Source organism: Peromyscus californicus, unplaced genomic scaffold, assembly GCF_007827085.1.
Source record: "Peromyscus californicus insignis strain IS unplaced genomic scaffold, ASM782708v3 Scaffold_20__1_contigs__length_68692818, whole genome shotgun sequence".
Taxonomy (NCBI): Eukaryota; Metazoa; Chordata; class Mammalia; order Rodentia; family Cricetidae; genus Peromyscus; species Peromyscus californicus.
In genome coordinates, this window is record NW_026294503.1 from 59,251,670 (window position 1) to 59,270,141 (window position 18,472).

The 18,472-nt window shown below is 43.3% G+C and overlaps 1 protein-coding gene across 3 annotated transcripts in view; it reads left to right on the forward strand.

Moving 5' to 3' along the window:
* Nucleotides 1-14,033, forward strand: part of Irak4 (interleukin 1 receptor associated kinase 4) — a 33,019-nt gene extending 18,986 nt beyond the window's left edge. For all 3 annotated transcript variants that reach the window (XM_052748751.1, XM_052748752.1, XM_052748753.1), the window contains 6 exons: nucleotides 184-298; nucleotides 691-800; nucleotides 4,898-5,081; nucleotides 5,992-6,054; nucleotides 9,551-9,709; nucleotides 9,828-14,033. In XM_052748751.1, coding sequence (XP_052604711.1) covers nucleotides 184-298; nucleotides 691-800; nucleotides 4,898-5,081; nucleotides 5,992-6,054; nucleotides 9,551-9,709; nucleotides 9,828-9,869 — 673 coding nt within the window. In that variant the 3' untranslated portion in view covers nucleotides 9,870-14,033. The remainder of the gene's footprint in view (nucleotides 1-183; nucleotides 299-690; nucleotides 801-4,897; nucleotides 5,082-5,991; nucleotides 6,055-9,550; nucleotides 9,710-9,827) is intronic.
* The last annotated feature ends 4,439 nt before the right edge of the window (nucleotides 14,034-18,472 follow it).

The following is an 18,472-nucleotide window of genomic DNA, read 5'->3' on the forward strand; positions in this document are numbered from 1 at the left end:
AATGAGCATGTTAGCATGTTAGGAGCATCTGTCATACTACATATGCTCTGTATATTACATATTACGTACACACACATTTACATATGCAGTTTATCCCTATGATCTTTCTGCTAAAACTCCTACATGGAGTAACTCCTGGAAAGATTTATTATAACAATTTTGCATGCTCCCTCACTTGTACAGGTGTCAGCATGAAAACCTGGTAGAGCTACTTGGCTTCTCAAGTGACAGCGATGACCTGTGCTTAGTGTATGCTTACATGCCCAATGGTTCCTTGCTAGACAGACTGTCCTGCCTGGTAAGACACCCATCACCAGATTGTCTCACTTACCGTTTCTACGTTGGATTGCTAATGTTCACATTTGGTCAGGATCACTTAAACCACATTAAACTTACTGTTTTCTTGTTCTGAAAAATGATGCAGTTTATGTGTTGACAAGTATTACAAATTTAAAATGCAAAGCATCAGTAAAGGCTGAATGTTGAAGATGTTCTCACATGTTTTTATTTTCAAGTAAGGAGTACAGAGTCCACTTAATCTACTTGAGATTATATTTTGTGAGCTTTAAAAATTGTAACCCTAAATTCTTAGTGATACAAATGTGACTACAAAGAATACTGTTATGGGTTTTCTATGGATTTTTTTTTCACCTAAACCATTGTTTTAAAACCGGTTTGTCTCTTCATAAGGATGGCACTCCACCGCTTTCTTGGCACATGCGATGCAAGATTGCTCAGGGTGCAGCTGATGGCATCAGTTTTCTACACGAAAACCATCATATTCATAGAGACATTAAAAGGTAAATCTCCTCTGAAGAAGCTTTTGAAAGCCATCTTTAAAGAACAATTTTCTGTCACTCTTTTCAGTCACTCTGCACTTGTGTCTGAACGGACATGGCTGGACTGTCCCCGACACTGGAATGCTCTTTGCACTGCGCACACCTATAATCTCGACTGTGCCGAGCCTTGTGACCTACCTCTCCTTGGGGAGATTGGGTTCTTTCTTGGTTTTTGGATCACTGATCTCTCCTGAATCACCTTCGTCCTGCATGGATAGTTTTCGGTCCTCTCCGCTCGTATGTTATTTACCTCATTAAATATTTACCAGCTGTATGCTAGACATTGTACATGATATGGTTGGCAGATGTAGCTCAAAGCAGAGCTCAACATCAGTCAGAGAATCACAAAACAATAGAGATTTAGTGTTTATTATAGTGTTCAGTATTACTATAAAGGATTTTGAAAGACAATGTTTAAGCTGAGACTTGAACAATGAGCTGGAAATAAGGGAAGCAGTTTGAGGGTAGCTGTATAGAAGATGAGGAAAATATTCTAGAAAGCATAAGCCTATAAGGTGAATGTTAAGAGGGAATATGAGGGGGCTGGAGAGATGGCTCAGTGGTTAAAAGCATGGGCTGTTCTTCCAGAGGGCCTGAGTTCAATTTCCAGCAGCCACACTGTAGCTCACAATCATCTCTAGTGGGATCTCACGCCCTCTTCTGGCATAAAGGTGTACATGCAGATAACACTCATGCAAAAAATAAATAAATCTTTTTTTTTTAAAGAGGGAATATGACTTCATGATGAATTACAGGAAGTGAAATGATTACAGTGTGACTGATGTGTAGAAAGTGAGGGGTAGGAGACATGAGGGAAATTAAATAGATGAGCCGGCAATCAAGTCCTATGGGGCCCAGTAGACAAAGGCAAGGGTTTGATCATAAATGTAATGAGATGCTGTTGAAAGTTATAAAACTATGGCAGTGGCTCTCAACCTTCCTAATGCTGCAACCCTTTAATAAATACAGTACCTCATGTTGTGGTGACCCCAACTATAAAGTTATTTTCATTGCTACTTCATAATTAGTTATAATATCTGATATGTAGAATATCTGATATTTGGCCCCTGTAAAAGGGTCGTTCGACCCCATAGGGGTCGCAACATACAGGTTAAGAACTACTGGACTACAGTATCATATTCAAGTTTTGTGAATCACTTTGAGTCTAGCATAGAGAGCAGTTTAAAATCAGGGGTAATTAATAGATTGCTGCAGACATCTTGGTAGACATAGTTCATATGAGCAGAAGCGAGCAGATACGAGTGATTAAGATGTCAAGACGTGTTTATATCTTAGCTTGTAGAGGGTTCAGGAAGAAGGAGTATCAGTAATAATAGCCTTTGAACTTACAACACGCACAGTTGCACTCTGGGAGTGACCGTGACATGACTCACTTATATAAAAAGGACTGGAAAAGGTTCAGGTTGGGGAAGGCTTAGGAGAGGTGTACATTATGTGTTTGAAATTCTTTTAAGACATGGAAGTGGAGAGGCTAAGCAGACAGTATGACATAGATTTATAGGTAGAAGTTCAGCTGAGGACAGGGATGTGGATAGCACTTGCATGTACATGATACTTAAGGAGTTATCATTTAATTACAGAAATATATAGCATAAGGGCCCAGGATTAAATCCCAAGGATCCCTAAGACATAGCCAAACAAAAGGGGACAGTCCCCAAAAGATATCTAATAAACTGTAGAAACACATACGTAGATGAAAGCCTATACATGGATTGTACCGTCTTTAAAATCAAGTAAAGAAAGTTTACCAAGAGGGATGGTCAGAAGTCAACTTAACCCACTGGATTACTACCATCCAGGTCAGTCATGACTTTAGGGGGAGCTGTTTCCATCTAGGAATTGAGTTAGAAGTCAGGTCGTATAGAGGAGAGAGTGGGAGCCAGAAAACTGGGACTAGAATAGAAACAGTCTGTTGATGATATTTTGATACTGAAGTGTGACATCTGAAAACAGGTATGTCATTTAGGAAACCCTTGAGATTGCCAAGACTAGTGCATGCTTACATGGCTATGAGAAGGGCCTAAAAGGAAAAGGATGCAGTAGAGAAAACAAGACAGTCCTTAAACTACGGTCATGGAGAATGCAAAGAGCCACACAGAGGAGGGACTGGTTCAGAGACAAGTCAGTCTCTGTGTCTTATGTGCTGGGATTTTGCTCGCTGTCTTCTGTTCTTCCTGTGGATTCTATGCCATGCTGTTGCACAGGTTTATTGGATGTGCCTGAAAATTTGCACTTCCTATTACCCCCGGTATTCTTTCTACCTAACATTTGTTAACTTCTATCAGCTTTACTTTAAGCCCTCCTACTCCATAAAACCAGTTTGCACTAGGTCTCAGCTGTTCACTACCACAGTGCCAGCTTAAGGTCCTAAAACATGTTTGATAGCATCAGTCGCCCATTCTGAAAGCTGAATGGTGTCCTGGTGCCCAAGGATAAAGTCCAAATTCTCTCTGTGTTCCATGGACACGAGTGGTCGTGTGTACTGTATACTCCTTACGTTCTCACCACCTTGTTCATCCACGTGCCTGCCATATGTCTTTCTTCCCTCCTAGTACTATCCACTTCTAATAACTCTTTAAGACCAAGCATGCTTCTCAACTGCTCTTGAGAACCCTCCTTTCACCTACACACAATTATTCTCTCAGCATTTCGTGCCGAATATTACCATCATGTCATCTTCATTGGTTTTTAAAAATTATTCGTATGCCTTTGTCACAAATAAGACCTGTGATTTTTTTTTTGACCCTCGGGTTAAGCATTCAGCTTAAATACTATAAACTGTAGGAGCTCTAAGTAAGAAAATACATACAAATGAATGCATATGATAAATGGATGAAGATCTTTTAGCTGTGCATGATATTTCTTTAAGATTCCTAGGAGTACAGCCCTGCAGGGTAGCACACACCTTTAATCCAAAACTCTCTTTGAGTTCAAGGTCAGCCTGGTCTACATAGTTCCAGAACAGCCAGAGCTACATACTCAGACCCTGTCTCAAATTATATATATAGATAGATAGATAGAGATAGAGATAGATAGATAGATAGATAGATAGATAGATAGATAGATAGATAGATAGATAGATACAGGAAGGACAGGTGAATGAAATAAAAATTGCTGAGGTTTGGTTGGAAATTTGTTTCTAAATGTATTGAGAAATGTTAGGAAAGGGGTTAAGGTGCCTTTGACTCATTTCGAACCCCAACACAGAAAGACAAATACCACATGTTCTCACTCATTTCTAGAAACTAATCCCAGAGAACTTTGGGGTGCAGGGGTAGTCACTAGGGACAGAGAGAGCAGGAGCGGAGGCAGAGGCAGTACCAAACAAAGTTGAGCCATGGCTTCTGAGTCCCCCTCAGCTCAGTAGAACTTAGGCTAAGACAGCCCATGAGGTCTCTCAGCGTGGCTGAAAGAACACAGAATGTCAGCACAGCACCTGGAAATGGCTAATGACTATAGGGGCTGTCGGGCTCCCTAGCCTGGTATGACTCTACACACCGCGGACAAGACTGAACTGCCATGTAATACGGAAGGTATGCAAATATACCCCATTATTAGAAAATCCGAATTTCTTCCAAAGAACAGTGCTTTTGGCCTGAGGATATAGCTCAGTAGGAAAGCTGTTACCTCCCTTCCCCCCCGACCCCCCAGTGAAGCTCTGGAGTTAGTCACCAGCACCATTAAAAAAAAATTTTTTTTAAGGAAAGCTCCTTTGGAAGGCTGTACTAAAACTGTGCCCTCCCTTAAGAGGAAATTTTATTATGCTTTCATTCCCTTAAACATCTCTCTTCAAGATACAGAAAAGAAAGGAAAATAGTCATTTCTCTCTTGCTGTCATCTGAATAACTGACTGACCTAAACACATTTCAGTCTTCTATGCTGCATCTATAAAATGACACACAATGTAACTAATTCATCTATATTACACATGTATATATATGCATATATACACATATACCTCTTTCTAAGAACCTATTTGACCTCAGAGGCAAGAAAAATGTTTTCTTCCTTCAAATTTAAATTTTATTTTTCCCCAGTGCAAATATCTTACTAGACAAAGACTTTACTGCCAAAATATCTGACTTTGGGCTCGCCCGGGCTTCTGCAAAGTTTACCCAGACAGTCATGACCAGCCGCATTGTGGGTACAACGGCTTATATGGCACCAGAAGCTTTGCGAGGAGAAATAACACCCAAGTCTGACATCTACAGCTTCGGTGTGGTACGTGATCGTTCCCTTTATTGTTTTCCGTGTATTTCCTTACAGTGTGTGTGCATGCGCGTGCCACGGCGTCCGTAGGCCAAGAGCCGGAGGGTAGCTTGCGGGGGCCAGTTCTCTCCTTCCACCATGCTGGTTCCAGCGATCAGACTCAGGTTGCCAGGCTTGGTGGCAGGTGCCTTCACCTGCTAAACCTCACTCCAGCCCATGATCATTCCTTTTAAACTGTGAATTAAATTAGGATGTTGTAGCCTATGTGTCTGGTTTAGCTCTCCTATATAAATGTATGAACTATTTGTATTAGCCTGTAGTTCCACCAGAAAGTTTATGAATAATTCGCAGTATGTAAAAGTTTTGAGTTGATTTCTTTTTAATTACTGCAAGGAAAGATTCTCTTACCGTGCATTCAAAGGAAGTTTCAATTGAGTCAGAGCGCAAAGTTAATCACCTCACATAATATGTACATTTCCTTTCTTGTCACTTGTCATTTTATCATCTAACACTCAGAACTGGAGAATGAGGGGAGATGAATGGAGCTCCATCTCCATCTTACTTTTCCAAATATGTTTCATTTATGGAAACTGAACTTCACTCCACCATAACGTTAAGGCACGGGGTTGTAAAATGTGGCTACTGGCTAGAAAAGAAGATTCTCCTGAGCGCCCTGTAAGAATTGAAAGGACCCGAAGTTTCCAGAACACATGCTCAGTAGAACTTTTGGATACCTGTATCCATGGGCTTTATACAGAAGTGACTAGGGAGATTTCTGTCAACATCCACGTTCCAGGCCAGTGGTTAGCACAACAAGCAAGCCTTGCTTAGCCTGTTCAAGTCCCTGGGCCCAGTCCATATTCCTTTCAATGTCTACTTGATGTCTTCAGTGTTTTGCTAATGGGTCTCTTTGTCTTCCTAGGTTTTATTGGAGCTAATAACCGGACTCGCGGCTGTGGATGAAAACCGTGAACCTCAGTTACTAGTAACTAATTCATTTTTTTCAGTCTTTTCCTCTTTTGCCTTTATGGTTTTAAATTCATGTGTGTAAATATGTCATATAGAAATGGCATTTCTGACATATGACTGGCTATGTGTAATGGCATAGTGAAAGTACATGATGTATTACAGTCTTGGATTTGCTGGGATGTATTTGTGAAGCCTGAAAAGATTATTTATATATTCTTTGTTCCAGTGTCTTTGTAGCAAAATGAGAAGAAAACTAGTTTACCCATGGTTTGTTGCTTTCTGAAGTGCACAGACTCTGGATGGTGAGGCCATTTTCAGGTCATAGGAAAAAAAAATCATAGTTTTCATTTATATCTGCATAAGAATATAAATGCCAGTAAAAGCTCTCTATTTAATCATGGAGTATTTTATTAACACTTCCCTCCTGTACTACCATTCCTACTCTTTTAATTTTTACATTGAACATTTGATTGATAGTTTATAAGTAGATGAGTTAAATGATAACTAAACTTTAGATAAATTATGCTACATCCTTTAAAAAGATATATGTATCTTTAAAGATATATATACATGTGTCTTTACATATATATCTTTATATATATAAAGAAATATATGTGATATTCATATATATAAAGACATATATATGTGTTCTTTGTATCTATCTCTAAAGATATATATATATATATATCATATAAATGTTTCTCAAAATTAACTATATTCCTTTTATCCTCATTTATTTCTATGCCCTAATTGCACAAACTGGTACGAACAATTCAGACAATAGATATATACTAGATCATGTCCAAGAATTAGGATCAGATGATCAGAAGGTGTAACTTGCTTGTTCAGTCTTGATGACAGGGCTGGAGAGATGGCACAGTAGTCCAGAGCTCATACTGCTTTTCCCGAGGCCTAGGTTTAGTTCCCAACACCCAGGATAGGTGTCTTACAACTGCCTGTAACCCCAGCTCCAGGTCTGAGGCCTCTGACCTCCACAGGCACCTGAAAACTTGTATACATACCCACATATAGAAGCACACATACATTCAGATATTAAAATACAGCTTCATAAGGACAACAAAAGTCTTAGTGCCAATACTAATTTGAGTAAACTGTAGTATGTGAGATTGTTACAAATGTCCACTACTATAAATCAAAAATGTCCATGGTCTGTTGAAAATATAATATTAAAATAGTATATATAATATATTTGCACTGGAAGATATCTATGAGAATATTCTAATGGTATTCACATTTTTATAATGACAGATCAAAAGGTAAAATTTTATGTTAACCAGAAATATAAAGTTCTCTGTCTCATCAGTTATGTGAGGTCAAGGGAGAAACCTGAATTGGGGATGCCACATTTCATTTAAGCTGTTAGTATATGGACATAGATAAAGTTCAGGGTGGAGGTTGGATTAAAAACATAAACATTAGAAATACAGAGGCCAGTGAGATGCTCAGCATGTAAAGGTGCTGTCACCTAGCCCGACCTGAGTTCAGTTTCTTGACCTGAGAACTGGCTTCTTCAAGTTGTCCTATGACCTCCACCCCCCATAGTATATAAATCAGTATAAAAATGATTTCTTATAGGAGGGATTTAGAGGTGCAGGTTGGTTGGGAGAACTCTTGCCTAGCTTGCACAAGGCCCTAAATTGGATCCCTAAAACAAAACAATAGAAAAGCAAAACAAACGAAGCCCCACAGGGCCGGGAAAGCGGTATGAGGTTAGGGGTGATGACCCGAGCTTCACCAGCTTTGGCTTCTTTTTCAGGCAGCCTTGCCTACACAAAGGCTACCTAGGTCTCCTAGTGAGACCTTTCTCCCCTTCAGGAGGTGTAAAAGTCACCACCGTGGTTCCAATAGGAATGAAATATCGGATCTCTGTGAGTCACAGGTTTGCACTGCCTCATCTAACAGGGAAAGTGTAAAAGTCAGGAAACAGGCCGGGCGGCGGTGGCGCACGCCTTTAATCCCAGCACTCGGGAGGCAGAGGCAGGCGGATCTCTGTGAGTTCGAGGCCAGCCTGGGCTACCAAGTGAGTTCCAGGAGAGGCGCAAAGCTACACAGAGAAACTCTGTCTCGAAAAACCAAAAAAAAAAAAAAAAAAAAAAAGTCAGGAAACAGTACACTCTTGAGTGTAGTCTGGCTGGGAAGTCCTAAGACTGTAATGTGTGGCCTGTCAGTGAGCCTTCCTCCCACTGCCTGTGTAGTTTCACAATCCATCTTTTGGAAGAGCTCTGGAATGCTACATTCCACTCCTCACCCATAATCCTTCCTTTCAATACAAATTTATTTGAGCTACTACAAAATATACTATAAACCAGATGTCTTAAAGTGACAGAATACAGGGCAGAAGTCTGAAGCCGAGGTTTGTTAAGACCATGAATCCCTCTTGAGCGACCAGGAGAAACTATTCCCAGCCTCTTACAGGTTCTGGTGGCTTCTGGTAGCTTTGGCTTATAGCCTTGTCGCTACAGTCTCTGCTGCTAGTGGTCACATTTTCTTCTGTATCTTTTTCTTTTTGTCTCATATATATACATACACTTGTCATTGAAGTTAGAGTTTGCCTGGATAACTCAGTGTCTAACTTACTGTTTTATTGCTGTGATAAAATGCCATGACCCACATACACATATAAGAGAAAGGGTGTATTGGGGCTTATGGTTCCAAAGTCTTTGACAGGGAGATATGGTAACAAGTGACTGGCATGGCCTCAGGAACAGGAAGCTGGCAGCTCACATCTTAAACCACAAGCTCAAAACAGAGTGAACTGGGAGTAGAGTGAGGCTTTAAGCTCTCAAAGTCCAACCCCCAGCTCCTCCAGCAAGGCCACACCTCCCAAGCCTTCCCCAACAGCACCACCAATAGAAGACCAAATGAGCCTATGGCAAACGTTCCATCGAAACCACTGCACCCAAGATGACCACTCACTTCAGCTATCTAGAAAGATCATTTTTCCACATGAGGGCATATTTTCAGACTCCAGGAACCAGAACGTAGACAGACATAGATACATGCTTCTGGGGCCATCACTCAACTGACCGTTCAGCCCACAGCACCATCTCCTCCTCATTCGTCTCCCAGCCTCCCCGTCCTCCTTTTGCTTTCATTCATCAGTCTGAGTCCCTGTGGATAAAAACGGGGAGTCTGGATCCAGAAGGTAGAATTGCATTTTCAGAAATGATCAGGAAGCTGATGACCCTGAACTGGCAAATGCTGCCAACAGGAATGCAGGCAGTGAGCTCATCACAGAAGGATGAGAGTTGTAAAGCCGATGGGTAGGAGTAAATGGGGAAAAAACTAGCAAGTCAGTAATGTGTGCATGTGTATACGTTTCCTTATCTACCGTTTGTCCTGTGTGGCTTCAATCCCTAAGGAGGTTATAAAAAATAGTAAGGTAAGAGTTCAGGTTATTACAAAAATAGACGAATCTCAGTAATCTAAATTCACATTCTGATTTCTTTCATTGTGACGCTTTTAACCACGTTTTAATGCCCACTTTCTAGCTGGATATTAAAGACGAGATTGAGGATGAAGAGAAGACGATTGAAGATTACACGGATGAGAAGATGGACGATGCTGACCCCGCCTCCGTGGAAGCCATGTACTCTGCTGCCAGCCAGTGTCTGCACGAGAAGAAAAACAAGAGGCCAGACATTACGAAGGTATCCATTTTATAGCCACACACACACGGTGAGGGCTCTGAGGGCCGGGATCCTTTACTGAGTGCCCATTCCAAGGCCTCGATGTAATGTTCTTTTGTTCTGTCTTTCTTCTTGAAAGGTTCAACAGCTGCTACAAGAGATGTCCGCTGAAAACGAATGAAAGACTTCATTTTTTATATGTGTATCGAGTTCTATAAGCCCTCACCCCTTCACACACACACACACACACACACACACACACACACACACACCTTTTTTTTTCTAACTTCTTGTGGTCCTGGAGACTGAACAAGCACTTTGGCACTGAGCGACATCACCAGCCTGCTTTCTTTTTTGCAGGTTTTTTTTCCTTCCCCTAAATGTTCTTTATCTTCAACAAGGTGGCATGGTGCAATGTCCTGGTGGATGTGTTGACACACCACAAAAGTGACAGTAGCATGACAGCACTCGGCCCCGCCTACTTTGTGTGGAGAGCATTTTCCATGACAACATCATCAAACTACAGCAGCCACACAATTCAGGAAAACAACCCTGCACTGTAGGGTGCAGAGACCCTAGGGTTTGGGGTTTGGGATATTTTTGAGGAGGTTGTTTTTTTGAGACAGTGTAGCCCTAGATGTCCTGGAACTCACTCTCTCTGTAGACCAGGCTGGCCTCGAACTCAGAGATCTGGGATTAAAAGCATGTGTCACCACCGTCCGCTCCGAGACCCTGGTTTGAAGCTCAGCAGACTCTGCTAATCCCCGGTAAAGCTCTGGTCCAGCTCTTAGCCACCTTAAACCTCAGTTTTGGCTTTTCTTTTTTGTTAATGAGCTCCATGCTCCTGTAAATACTCCTCCTATGCTCCTGTAAGTAACCACCCACCACTGCTCCTGTAACCCTAATTAAACTCATTGGGTCCCCAAGGTAGACATGGGTGGACATGTTATTGGTATCCTAATCTGACTGAATAGATGTTTGCTTGTCTCCCGCAAGAAAAATTCACACACTTGGTACTTTGTGTGTGAGGTCCCAATGATGGGCTTAGGGGTGGTACCTGCATTATCTCTGCTATGGGCAATAAGAGAGCAACTGGGGCTAAGCTCTCTGAAGGTGGAGCACGCAAAGGGAGCAATCTTGATGTCATCCTTTCCCACGTGACAGGAATGGCAGGCTCTCCTACTCTGCTGGGTGATTTTGTGTGTCAACTTGACACAGACTAGTGTCGTCGGAGAGGAAGAGCCTCAGCTGAGGAAATGCCGCCCATGAGATCCAGCTGTAGGGCATTTTCTCATTTAGTGGATCAATGAGGGAGGGCCCAGCCCAGGGTGGGTGGTGCCAACCCTGGCCTACTGGTCCTGAGTTCTATAAAAAGGTGAGTTGAGCAATCCAGGGGAAGCAAGCCAGTAAGCAGCACCCCTCCATGGCCTCTGCATCAGCTCCTGCCTCTGGGATCCTGCCCTGTTTGAGCTCCTGTCCTGACTCCCTTCCGTGATGAACAGCAATGCTGAAGTGTAAGCCAGATAAACCCTCTCCTCCCCATCTTGATTTTTGGTCATGGTGTTTCGTCACAGCAGTAGAAACCCTGACTGAGACACCTGCTGTAGTAGTGGGTGCATTGCTCCTGCCTTGAGTGAAAAGACATGTAAACAAGACAGCAGTGTTCCACCTGCAGGAGGAGTGTCTGTGGGGAAAGTTCCAGAAAGGCCGTCTTCCTCTGTCGGTATGCAATGGCATGCCTCCTTGATGAGTGGAATTGGCCATGTGATACCTCAGTCCTTGAAAGTGGCACATACATATGGGATGCGGTCATAAGCACGGTGTGGCATCAGTAAGACATGCCACTGAAGCTGAGATGTCCAGAAAGAATTTGCCTGTTTAAGAAGGGAATTATGAGAAAAAGATGCAGATGCTATCCTCTGCATTATACTCTGGATTGACAGAAATGAAAGAAAAAAAAACAAAAAACAGGGCACATGCCGTTTAATCCCAGAACTCGGAAGGTAGAGCCAGGAAGTTGCTGTTCTCTAGAGGCCAGCTAGGGCTATAGTGTGACACTCTCTGTCTCTGTGTATCTGTGTGTCTCTCCTCTCTCTCTCTCTCTCTCTCTCTCTCTCTCTCTCTCTCTCTCTCTCTCTCTCTCTCTCTGTCTCACTCACTCTCTCAAAAAAAAAAAAAGGTGGTGTGGCAATGCAGTATGATAAAAATCTCTTACACTCCAAGAGACTGGAACTTTTGCTGGACCTCACAGTCAGTTAATAGTACACCTTGCAGTCACTTAAGACTGATAGCCTACTGCCTAGTCAGCCTGTTTCTTTAACCCGTGCTTAACAATCAACCTTATTTGCCTTTGATTCCCACATAGTCAACTTTTACAACCAAAGCTAATGAGTAGCCGTAATCTTGAGTTACCTACTCTTCCATGTCCCTGACCCAGGAGTAATGCATGCATGCTTTGTTTGTGTTGTGGGAATCATATATTGAAAGCAATCTTTTTTTTTTAATTTTTATTTATTTTTTATTTACACAGTATTCTGCTTGCACGTATGCCTGCAAGCCAGAAGAGGGCACCAGATCTCATTATAGATGGTTGTGAGCCATCTGGGAATTGAACGCAGGACCTCTGGAAGAGTAGCCAGTGCTCTTAACCTCTGAGCCATCTCTCCAGCCCCTGAAAGCAATCTTATAACAATGAATATCCATAATCATTGAAGACAACATGTAGGGGTATTGTTTGATAAACAATGATAAATATAATATTGTTTGTTATCTGTGTCAGTTGGGGTCATTTGAAGCATAAAATGTTGAAGATTTCTGCTAAGTGTCCCTCATTCCTTCCCTGTGTGATACTCTGTGCTCTTCAGCCCTTTGTTAGGGATAGCCACATAAACACACATGGATATACAGTCATAGACTAGGGACAGATTCACAAGGATGGCATCTAGGCAGACACAGATTCAGACTCACACAGCAGACAGACAGGGATGACGGGACACACCGGAGAGCAAAGTGGGGAATTCCTATCCGGGCTCACTGTTGGTTAAATGACACCAAAGGGAAGTGCTGTATTGATTTCTGTCCTTAACGCAACGCCGACATGTTATTGGTAACTGAGTTTATTATTTGTGCATTCAAACTGATGCACGATGGACCGCTAGCTTGCCATTTCATATGTCATGGTGGAGGGTTTAAAAGGAAGAAAGTACAAATGATATGAATGCTAAATAGTCCTCCCTGTAATCCCCAATCTTGGGATCCATAGGGAGAATTTGACAATGAGAAGGAGGAAGGAATGGAAGATATCCCTCATGCATGATCTTTAATACAGAGGAAAGAAAAACACCCGTGGTGCACAGGGGCCTTAATAATGGCCTGCTGTGGGATGGTCTGTATGGTCTGTATGTCAAATGTGTTGCTGATTGGTCAATAAATAAATCACTGATTGGCCCATGGCCAGGCAGGAAGTATAGGCGGGACAAGGAGGAGAATAGAGCTGGGAAGTGGAAGGCTGAGTCAGAGAGACACTGCCAGCCGCCAAGATGACAAACAGCATGTGAAGATGCCGGTAAGCCACAAGCCATGTGGCAAGGTATAGATTAATGGAAATGGATTAATTTAAGCTGTAAGAACAGCTAGCAAGAAGCCTGCCACGGCCATACAGTTTGTAAGCAATATAAGTCTCTGTGTTTACTTGGTCGGGTCTGAGAGGCTGTGGGACTGGTGGGTGAGAGAGATTTGTCCTGACTGTGGGTCAGGCAGGAAAACTTTAGCTACAATGGCCTGCTGTGATAATCATGGAATACTGTGCCATTGAACTGTTTGAATTGGGAGAGGCTTTTACATGAGAAATTAGTCACAGCCTTGCTCTTAAAGCTGTAGGACAAGGGAGTAAATGGGATCAACCTAGTGGTGTGGAAGCAGAAAAACTAATAGAACCACACATCCCTGCTTAAGACAAAAGCTATATGATCTGTGGTGATTTGAATAGGTATGGCCCCCATAGACACGTGTATTTTAAGGCTCATAAGGAGTGGCACTATTAGGAGGTATGGCTTCTTCAAGTGGGTGTGGCCTTGTTTAAGTAGGTGTGGCCTTGTTCAAGTAGGTGTGGCCTTGTTGGAGGAAATGTGTCACTGTGGGGCAGGCTTTGAAGTTTCATATGCTCAAGCTATGCCCAGTGTGGCACATAGTCTCCTTCTGCTGCCTGAGGATCAAGATGTAGAACTCTGAGCTCCTTCTACAGCATCAGGTCTGCCTGCATGCCGCCATGCTTCTCACCATGATGATAATGTACTAAACCTCTGAACTGTAAGCCAGCCCCAATTAAATGTTTTCCTTTATAAGAGTTGACGTGGTCATGGTGTCTCTCCACAGCAGTAGAAACCCTAAGACATGATCTGAGACAATATGCGGGAAATCAGTTTCTGATGGGTGGCTCATAGGAACTGTCACAGATGCTCAGTGTCCTCCAGTCGGGGGTCCCCAGACTACTATGAACTAGAGTACAATAGAGGAAGGATAAACATGGAAGTAATCAAGCATGAGAAAGGCAGTGTCTCATGCCCCGTTCATTATACCAGATAGGACCGGGAGATTGAAGAGAGGTTGATCAGCAGTTACCTTGGGATTAGTACAGGCTCTAATGGCTCTATTGAGCCCATTGTGGCGCATGGCCTTATTAGGAGGAAGCACCCTGGCAGGTCTGAACAGTGTGGACTAATATGTAAACAAGTTCATAAAGTAATAAAGCAATCAAGAGGGATGATTTAAAAAAAAAAAATCAGACAAAGGGACCTGTGTGGGAACTGGAAAGCAAATTTGAGGCAATATTAGTGTCAAGCTGCAGTTCCTAAGGAAAAAATGTTAGCAAAATTCACTGGTACTGAGCCTCTGGAAGGTTTGTAGGCCTGAAGCAAAAGTTTAATTAATATATAAATGTCAGCACTACAAGGGAAAAAGACTGTTTGTCGCCAGGATGGTAATTAAACACCCACCCCCAACCAGACTAAGCTATGCATACTCCTCTCCTGAGAGGAAGTATACTGGGACTGGAAAGTGTTTGCCCAACCTAGAGACCTCTCAGTAGCCAGATGTAGGCAATGGAGAGGCGGCAGCCAGGCACAGCGTAGCCCAGAGACAGTCAGATCTGTGGAGAGTGTTCATCATAGCTGGTGTGATATGGCGGCTTCCTCTAGGCCCTGGGCCAGCCCAAGCAACAAGAGTCAGCCCAATCCCCACTGAGCCTGCTGCAGGTGGGAAAAGGCTTGTCATCCCTGTGGTGACACTTCAGCATGAGGAAATGGAGCAACTCATGGCAAATGGTTGTGAATAGTGGCAGGAAACTAAGGAAGTAGCTCCCATTCACACAGCTGTACTCAACACTGGACTTTTGAGAAAACAACTGATAGAAGAAATGAAAAATTTTCATGCTATATTGGACCACACTATCATTTTTCCTTAGTATCCCTGAAGCTACTGACTTCTGAAATCAACTGGCAATTGGTTGGCATGGTGGGTGGTGGTCCTTCAGAGGCCCTGCCACCCATGGCAAAAACCCTCCATTTCACAAGTGATGTAATGCTAACTTCTGGATGTCTGAAGAGATTTAGAAAGGCATCTGAGAGCTGAAGAGATGGCTCAGTGGTTACGGCCCCCGCAGAGGACTCAAATTCAGTCCCCAGCACCCATGTCACGGAGTCTACAAACAACCACCTGTAACTCCAGCTCCGGTGGACTCCAATGCCTCTGGCCTCTGAGGGCACCTGCAATCACATGCACATACCCACCCCTCATACCCACACACAGTTAAAAATAAAACAGATCGAAAGAAAGAAAAGAAAGGCTCGCTCCTGAAACACAGGCAAGCACATGGGAAATCAGTTCACACAAGGCTCAGGGGCCGCGCACAACTCTGAAATCCTTGGGAGCTTTATGGTTGGATAAAGGAGGTCAGACAACAGGGTAAGGGGGAAAAAAATCCTCCAACAGCCTGTGCCTGTCAGTGTCAAAGCTCAAAGTTTGAACAAAAGAACCTTGTTTGGCTGGAAATAAATACTCCTAGAAGCCGTAAGGTTAGTGGAAATTCCAATGCTGGGGGTAGAGCACCTCCTGAGTTGTTGGCCAGGGATGCTCTCCAAACAATATAAGGCAATTTGCACTGCTGTTGGTTTTTCACCAAAACTGGATGATAAGACCCTAATATTGAAGACACCACACCCTTTGGTTGGGGAACATGGAGAGATGAAGCTGGAACTGGGCTAGAAGCTTCCTGCTAGCTAACTTTCATAGTGCTGGAAGGTACCGTGCAGGCTGCTGGGGAAAGGTTGCCAGAAGTATCCTCCCCAGCTGTGATCTCTGCAGGTTACACTGCAGACTTGTCAGACAAGAGGTGACCACTAACGGAATAGTGGCACCACCGTTATGGGCACTACCAACTGCTTTCTGAGTGGGTTTAAGCTCTACTCCATGGGAAGAAATTCATATCAACTACTGTAAGCCTGTTCAAAAGCCCATGGATAATGAGGCCATAGGCCCTATTAGGGAATCTCCTGTTACTGTTTGGCTGAATAGATATGACGTACCTGCCAGATTCAATAGACTTTTGAGCGTTTATATTTACGTCTAATTTATTGCTGCTGTCAGCCTTGGCCAATCAGTGTTAGTTGCTACAGAGACTCAGAACTGACCCAAGTGCTGAGAATAATGACTGTCGAGTGCTTAACTCCAAATGGGACATCGTTATTATTCCTTCTGAATCTCAGGGAACGGTTTAGTTCCCTTTTTGTTGCTGTGATAAAAAACACCATGACCAAAAGCAACTTATAGAATGAAGAGTTTGGGACTTATGGTTCCAGGAGACTGACGGTCCATGATGGTAGGGGAGCATGGCAGTCAGGGGTAGACATGGTAACAGGAGCAGCAAGTTGAGCTCACACCTTCAAGCTCAAACACAAAGCAGAGAAAGAGAACTGGAGGTAGAGTGAGGCTCTCTGACCTCAGAGTCCACCCGCATTGTGCTTTCTCTCACAAGGCTGCAACCACACGAAACACCCCCAATGGCACCGCCAACTGGGAAGCAAGTGTTCAGAGCCTATGGGGTACATTCTCATTCAGACCACCACAGGGAACATCACGGAAGAGAGGATGGAAAGATTATAAGAACCAGAAGAAGGGATACAAGTTTGAGGAACACTTTCCTCTGGGCATGACTCGGCCATTGCTCCCCTGGACCCTCAGCAGCTGTGATTATCTACACAAAGCATGCACAAGATGGAGCCCATTTGTGGAGGGAGGAGGGAGTTCACAAGGTCCCTCACTTCCCGAAGGAGATATAGGGAGTTAAGGGTGGCTGGGAGAGACATTTTCTTTGGTGGTGCTATAAACCCTTACTCTGTAACCCCTTACTCTGCTCCTGAAAATATCCCTAATTAAATTAGCTGGTTCACCAAGTAAGACATGAGTGAAATTGCTTATTTGTTCTGTCATTTGTAACATATCTCACTAAAGAGATGTCTGGTCATCCCCCCACGAAGACTTCACACACATCTTCCCCCAACATTGGACTATCTGCTGTGCCTTCTTGGCACAGTGTGTGTGTGGCGGGTGGGGGGTGGGGGGTTGGGGAGGTTATAAAAAGCAAATAGTTAAAAATACATGCTAAGACTTTGTCATAGTAAAATGGTAGATCATTTAAAGTTTATGAATATAATTATAAAACCCTATCTACAGCGAAACATGTGTAAGGTCTGTTCACAGTGTGTTCATTTCAGCAATCATTCACCACAAACAAAATGTCCCTGGATTATACTCCCACAGTAAGTCTACTAGATTACATTTCATGCAAAGTTTAAGGGATTTTACAGACGCAGTTAAGGGACCTACTCGTCTGATTCTGAGTATCAATCAGGAAACTATGGAAGGAGCCTAGCCAAATCAGGAGACCCAGGACAATAAGCCAGAGATGCTTTCCTGTGGGCTGTGTAGGGGTATACTGTTGTAAGGGGACAACATTGTCAAAAACCCAAGGGTGGCCTCAAGAAGATGAACGCTACCCTCCAGCTGTTACTTAGCTGGAAGTAGATGAGAATGCGGCTGTACAGCCATGGAGAACTGAAGTCTGCCAGCCGAAAGAAGCTGGGAGAGAGTTTCAGCCTTCATATGATTCTGGGGCCTGGCTCCCGTTAGGGCCTCTCCAACTGAGAGCAAGCCGAGCTACCCAGGAGAGGCTCAGGCTAGCCAGGCAGCAAGAGGAAATAGAAACCAGTGGAGCTGCTGGAGGAGTCTCAGATCAAAGGAGCTACTCCAGCCTCCTGAGCTGCACGAAGGCTGTGCAGTATGTTCCAGGTTTCCAGCTTTCCTCAACTCTCCCCATCCTGGGGTGGAGTGATTTCTGTTCCTGTAAGTAAACCCTCACCCATATTCCTGTTTGTAGCCCCAATAAGACTCACTGGCTCACCAAGTTGGACTTGGATGATATTTGTGCTTGGGTCTGTTGTCAAATCCCTAACTGGGACAAGGGACTGTTCACGTCTCCCCCAAGAACAGCATCACACAACACCTGCTCACCTTGTCCTAGCTCTCCTTATCCAGCAGCCTTTTATTTTTCTTACTGTTTTTGTTTTGTTTTGCCTGGTTTTGCCTTTTGGAAAACACTACACAGAGGATGAGACTAATGGATTATTAATACTTTTCTATTATAGAGTCCCTTTACGACTAGTAAACCGTATTTGGATTTACACCTCTGCCCTGGTGTAGGAGTTCTTCAGCGACTCATCTTAGGCTGCC